Source organism: Eulemur rufifrons, chromosome 7 (assembly GCF_041146395.1).
Source record: "Eulemur rufifrons isolate Redbay chromosome 7, OSU_ERuf_1, whole genome shotgun sequence".
Taxonomy (NCBI): Eukaryota; Metazoa; Chordata; class Mammalia; order Primates; family Lemuridae; genus Eulemur; species Eulemur rufifrons.
Genome location: NC_090989.1, coordinates 187,590,892 through 187,597,175, shown reverse-complemented (window position 1 = coordinate 187,597,175; position 6,284 = coordinate 187,590,892). Strand labels below are relative to the sequence as shown.

The following is a 6,284-nucleotide window of genomic DNA, read 5'->3' as shown; positions in this document are numbered from 1 at the left end:
CTGTGGATATAGGAAGGAGAAGGACTTGTAAGCATTTTTGCAATCTGCTTACTTACGGGCACCCATTTCCTCTTTTTCTGTACACAGCACCCATTGTTTATTTAGGGCATCCACTCCCACCCCTAAAATCATACCTAGACAATCTGAGGCACAGTTATTTGTTCAAGGGTGGGCCGGTGACCCAGTGCTGGCCAATGAGACTCAGCCTTGGTGCTTTTGCTGGAACTATTGGGAGGGAGGTACTTTCTTTCTTCCGAGGCACTTATGCTGGTAAAACGCAGGCTGGGAGCTTTCTGGAGGCCGTTTTTGCCACCACGTGTTTGCCACACGTGCCTGAGCATTGGGCCCACACTGAGGAAAGCAAATAGAAGGCATTAAGAAAGACAGACTGAAAGGGAGAAAGACAGACTATTCGGATGACAACCTGGATCAAGCCACACCCGAATACCTACTCTTGGACTTTTCAGTTATATGAACTAACATACTCCCATTTTTCTTTAGGCCATTTTGAGTTGCCTTTCTAACTCAACATTGGTAACCAAAAGAATCCTGACTAATTCAGCTTCCTCCTTTAGTAGTTTATCCTCTCTGATCTCAAAGCTCTTTCCATCTGCAGATCTTGACTTGGACTGGGCATTCCTTTGTCTTGTATACTGCTTGTCACCCCTTCCTGGGCATAGAGTAGGTGCTCAGTAAACACTTATTGAAAAGATTAGTAAGGGGGGCTGGGACCCATCCTAATAAGAGGCTGTGGTCACACAGATCGCTGGCCTCAGGGAGAAGCTCCCAGACAGGGTGGTCTAATAGGCAGTGTAAGCCAGGCCTACCTGGCTCCAGGGCTGGGGCTCCAAGGTGGCAGGAAGAGAATAAGGCAGGGCCCATGAGTAGGAGGAATGAAGATAGGGCCCTGTCATAGGGACAAAGCAGGGCCTGGTTCCTAGAACTGGGGTCCACAGTAAGCGTGAGGCCCACACTTTCATCCCCTCCTGACTGCCCACCCTGCTCCAGCCCCTTGTCACCTTCTATTGTGCCCTTTCTCCATTGTAACCTTTTCTCCACCCAGCTGCTAGAGTGACCTTTAGAAAACGTAAATGAGATCACGCCACACCCCTGCCTAAAACCTCCAAGGGCTTCTCCCTGTGCTTATAGCAACATATTAATAATGACAGCTGACACACACGCAGGGCTTATTAGGTGTCAGGCACTGTTCTAGGCACTTTGTTTACAATAACTCATGGAATTCACACAAAATCACTATAGCATGATGCACACTACTACTATTATCCCCCATTTTACAGATGCGAAACTGAGGAACAGAGAAGTCAATAACTTGCCTAAGTAAACATGGATTAAACTCCAAACTCTCTACCAAGGCCTGGAACTCTCCACCCTTGGGGCCTTTGGGTCTTCATATGGCTGCATCTATCTTATCAGCATAAATGTCACCTCCTTAGAGAGGGCTTCCCTGATCATCCAATTTAGAGTGTTCCCCCACTCCCTATTACATCATCCTTTTTTATTGTTTTTACATCGATTACTGTTTTATGAATTTATCTTATTCATTTTCTTACATACTCTCTTGTTTCTGTCTTGGCCCCATGCTTACTCTCAGCGTATCAGCCCCTCAAGAACAGGGAGCACATCTGTCTTGTTCACCTCTGTATTCTAGCACCTGGCACAGGTGGGTAGTGGCCCAGTAAGATGTGTTAATACAAATGGAGGCAGGGAGAGATGGAGGGAGCGAGGAAATAAGGAAGGAAGGGAGGGACAAGGCCCTGGGCTCCTTCAATATCTCCTCTCCTATGACTAGAATGAGGAGAATGGGTCCCAGAGGAAGAGAGAGTAGTGGGCAGAGAGGAATACAATGAAGAGACCCTGGAAAGGAGCTCAGGAGGTGGTCAGAGGACTTCTCAAGGTTAATCCAGGCCAGACCTCACACTCAGCTGGGAGAATGTTTCCCCAATTAGGGTTGTCAGATTTGGCAAATAAAAATATAGGATGCTCGGTAAAAAAATTTGAATTTCAGATAAGCAATAAATGTTTGTTTAGTATAAGTATGTGGTATGCAATATTGAGGACATCCTTATACTAAAAAACCCTCACTTTGTTCTAAGTGCCACGGGTGATTCCACTGAGCACTAGTCTGCTGTTTTTTTTTAAATTTGGAACATTTTGTTTTTATTCTTGAATAAGGAAGTACAATCTCTTTATTGATCTAACAGAAGGAGAACATCCCTGGAAACAGCAGTAGCTCATTAAGCAGAGAATGGCTCCCGGGGGCAGACAGATATAGAGGGGAGGGCAAGACAAATGCCTTGTCCTGAGTCCAAAGTGTGAGTTTTCCTTCTCGAGCACAGAGGTGGGCTTAAGTGGTATCTATCTCCCCCGGTGCTGCTAAAGAGGGCAGGAAGAGAAGATTCAGCCTGGGAAGAAAAGATTTATGGGACTGTTCCTTTATTTGGTGATTCACCCATTCATTTGGCTTCACCTAGTGGCTGGCAGCAGAGACTCAAAGGTGAATGGCACAGAGTGCTGTCCTGGAGGCTCTCCATAGACGGCGAGATGAATTTTGACCCCAGCACCAACAAATGAAGCCTGCTTCCAAATGAAGCCTGTCTTCATGGGTAAATGGAAAGAACACATTTCCTTCCCTATCTTCTCTCTCTCCTTTCTGTCCCATTCTCTCTTTTTCTCTTCCCGTCTCTTCTCTCTTCCCCTCTCACTTTCCAAGACATTTGTCATCTTAAACCTATTAATAATTACCTTGTAACCAACTAATACCACAAAGGAACAACTACTGGTGCACTCAGGCCAGGGACCTGGTCTTAGGCTCATTTCCCTGTCTCTTCAAGACCACCCCACTCCCCCTACATCTGGAACACTCCAACCTCATCCAGCTCTGCCAGGTGTTCATTTGCCTGCCCTTCTCTGATTGGCTGATACAAAGTCACTGGCGCACTTAACCCTCCACTTCTTATCTTACTGTAGGAGTCCCACTAGGTCCAGCGTCCTGGGATTCTCAGACTTGGTTCTGCCTTGTGACCTTGTGTGCTCAATTATTCCTCAATAAAGTGTCAGTGGGTCATCTCTTCTGGCTTGGGCTTAAAAGACCCAAGTTCAAGCCAGGGCATCATCACTGACAAACTGTGTGATTTAAATGAATCCCTTTGCCTCTCTTAGACTCAGTTCCTATGTTTATAAAATGGGAATAATTCTCACGATGAGGTCCTTATGAGAATATTCCCTAGTGGCTAATATAGCTTAGCCAGGCTGCCTGAGTTCAAACCTTTCCTCTTTCACTACCAGCAGGGTGCCCTGGACAAGTTACCTGTCTTCCTTTCCTCAATTGGTTGGAGTGAGAGGGAATAATTAGTGACTAAGTCAAATAAATGCATATGTGTCAAAACACATAGAACAGTGCTTTGCATACAAGTGTCTAACAAATGTCAGCTATTATTGTAATGTATATCAAGGTCTTTTGTCCAAATGCTATTATTATTACTAAATGAGTATCTGGGCACAAGCTAAGACAAATCACTTGAGTACAGCTCTGGCTCTCTCTCTCTCCTAAGAAGAGAATTCAAAGGACCGAAGTCCTAACCTCTCTGAGCCTCAGGGTCCTCATCTGTAAAATGGCAATAACAACCTCAGCTCTGCCTACTTCCCAGGAAAGCTCAACTGCCTTGCCCATTGCAAGCATTTAAAAAATATTTGTTGAATGCATGGACCACATGGGGCCACAGTGGCATTGCAAGCTGCAGAGTTCTGCCCTAAGCAATATCCATGCTACTTGCTGCCCATGAGACCTGATGCAACAGAGGCCTACAGAAGGCAGTAAGTGAAAGCTGAGTTAAGCACAGGCTGCATGATGTGCTGGTCAGCACTTTGAATTTGGTTAACAGGCACTCTTATACTCACGGTGGAGTGCAAGTGTATCAGTACCTCCTTTTGGAGGATCATTTTTAGTGATACCTATCAGTTTTAAAACAGCACAGAAATTGATCTAGTAGTTGAATTTATAGCAAGTCATTCCCCAGATAGCCTGGCTCAAGTGTGCCAAGATTTATAGAGATAGCATGTTCACTGCAGCTTTTTGCAATAGTGAAAATCTGGAAACAATCTAAATGCCCCTTAATACGGGACTCGATAAATTGTGATACATGTGTATTATCGACTCTGCAGCTGTTAAAAAGAATGAGGCAAATCTACATGTACAAACATGTAGAGGTCTCAAGATGTTTGTTAAGTAAACAAACAAATAATAAAACCCAAGTTGGCAGACCTACGCATTTAATATAACATTTGTGGGGTAAAAAGTATCTATGTTTGTATCTTATTAAAAAATTATTCAATGATACTTGTTTTAATAGTAAGGACAATCACAATAGGAATAGGGACCACTGCAGCCAGGTCCTGCAATGGGGGAGATTGGGCTCAATTCCGAATACAGCATGGGCAAATGGGAATTTACAGCCAAGTAGCAGGCTAGGAGGTAATGCATGTAAAGTTACTAAGAGGAAACATCAGCGGTGAGAGGGGATTCTGGTTAAATCGACCTAATAGGAATCTCGCTGAAAAGAGGCCTGAGTGATCAGACATCACATGGGGTACACTGGAGATTGAAGAACCCGTCAGGTATCAAGGGTGATCAGATATCAAGGATGGGGGTTCTGGCTGAAGTGATTTAGCAGGGTTCTTTGATAAAACTGGATTTTATAAGGAAGTACACAAATTGGCCTAGGAGAAGGTTCAGGAATCTGACTAAAGTTTGCTCAAGCAAAGAAGCTGTCAATCTGCATAGGAAATATCTGGAAGGCTGTATGCCAAAATTAATGGTGGTTCTCTCTGAAGAAAAATAAATATAAATTAAAATTTTAATTTGAATAAAAGCAAGACTTCCTAGTTAAAGCCCAGAGGCCGTATTTGGAGTCTAGTCAATGCCACTGTGTGACTCAAGGAAACTCTACTCACTTTTTTGGGCAGCTAGTTCCTGTTGTGTTAACTGACAATGATACTACCTTCCTCCCGGTGTTGTAATTTGGTAGGGATGAAGCAATGGATATGAAAACTTCTTAGAGCAGGGACAGATCATTATAGCAATCAGGGAGGGCAGCCCGAAAGAAGAGGCATGAGCGTAGACCCTGAAAGAGCTGGCAAAACCTGGACTTGGTTGAATCCCTGGCTGTTTCTTCCCACTATTCTCTTCGGGCTTTTTAATCACGCAACTTCTACATAAGAGGCCCAGCAGAAGCCTGGCGCACGCGCAGTGCGAGCTCCTTAGCCGGTGTCCCGCCCCCGTACTACAACTTCCGGCAGGCTTCGCGCCCGCCTCAGGCGCGTCGCGGACTGCTTACGTAGCTTTGTAGCGCGGGGAATTTCGAGTAGCAGTGGAACGCTGGAGGCTAGTGGGCAGCGGGGCCCGCGGCATCCTCAGGAGCGACCATGGACTCCTTGGCTGAGCCTCGGTGGCCTCCGGGCCTGGCAGTCATGAAGGTGAGTCCTTCAGGGAGGTTGAGGGTTCCCGGATGTCCGCGGGAGGCCAGCCCCGGCTCGAGGGAGAGAAGGTAGAAAGCGCGAACGGCGAACTGGGCCAGGGGAACCGGCTCTGCTGTGCCACTAGCCTGTCGCGTGGCTCTGGGCCTAAGTTTCCTCCCCTGAGAAGAGACAGGGACAGACCTCGGTCCCACATGGTGAGCTGAGGTTGGCCGTCTTATGGAAGCGGATAGTCTGCTGTTCAGTCACAATAATAACGACATCGAGAAAACCAGTTATTCTAAACAATGACAATGACAGCTGACCTTTTTTTGGCACATATGTGCCAAGCACTATGTAAACAGTGACACCGGACATAATTTTGGTGAACACTGTATCAAATAACATTTATTTAGCAGGTAGTCTCCTTTACGTGCCCTTTCTTCTATTTACCCGCTGAGCCTAGGGCTGGTTTGCCCTAACATATTGCCCCAACTCCCCGCTAACATGTCCTAACTCCGCTCTAACTCTGCTTATCTCTCTTTTAAACGGAGATCAGGACTAGTCTTTCATTTCATCGAATTATTTCATTTTAATAACACTTATTTTTATGGCTACTTTCTGTTTTGGCAAGGCATACCAGTTTCCATTTACAGGAGTGGTGGGCCCTGGATTCCTGCTAGATTTGCTCAAGAGCAGTTGCACTTTGCTGCACCGGCTAAGAATCACTTGCTTGGCTTTTCTTCGTGCTCTGTGATTATTTCTGTTTGTGACTGTGGGTAAAATAACTTTCTACTTCTGTTCCTCAGTTT

At 45.6% G+C, this 6,284-nt stretch overlaps 1 protein-coding gene across 1 annotated transcript in view; it reads left to right on the top strand.

Moving 5' to 3' along the window:
• Nucleotides 1–5,442: 5,442 nt before the first annotated feature.
• The window catches only part of RAD18 (RAD18 E3 ubiquitin protein ligase), a 129,355-nt gene continuing 128,513 nt past the window's right edge, over nucleotides 5,443–6,284 (top strand). The window contains exon 1 of the mRNA XM_069473849.1: nucleotides 5,443–5,493. Coding sequence (XP_069329950.1) covers nucleotides 5,443–5,493 — 51 coding nt within the window. The remainder of the gene's footprint in view (nucleotides 5,494–6,284) is intronic.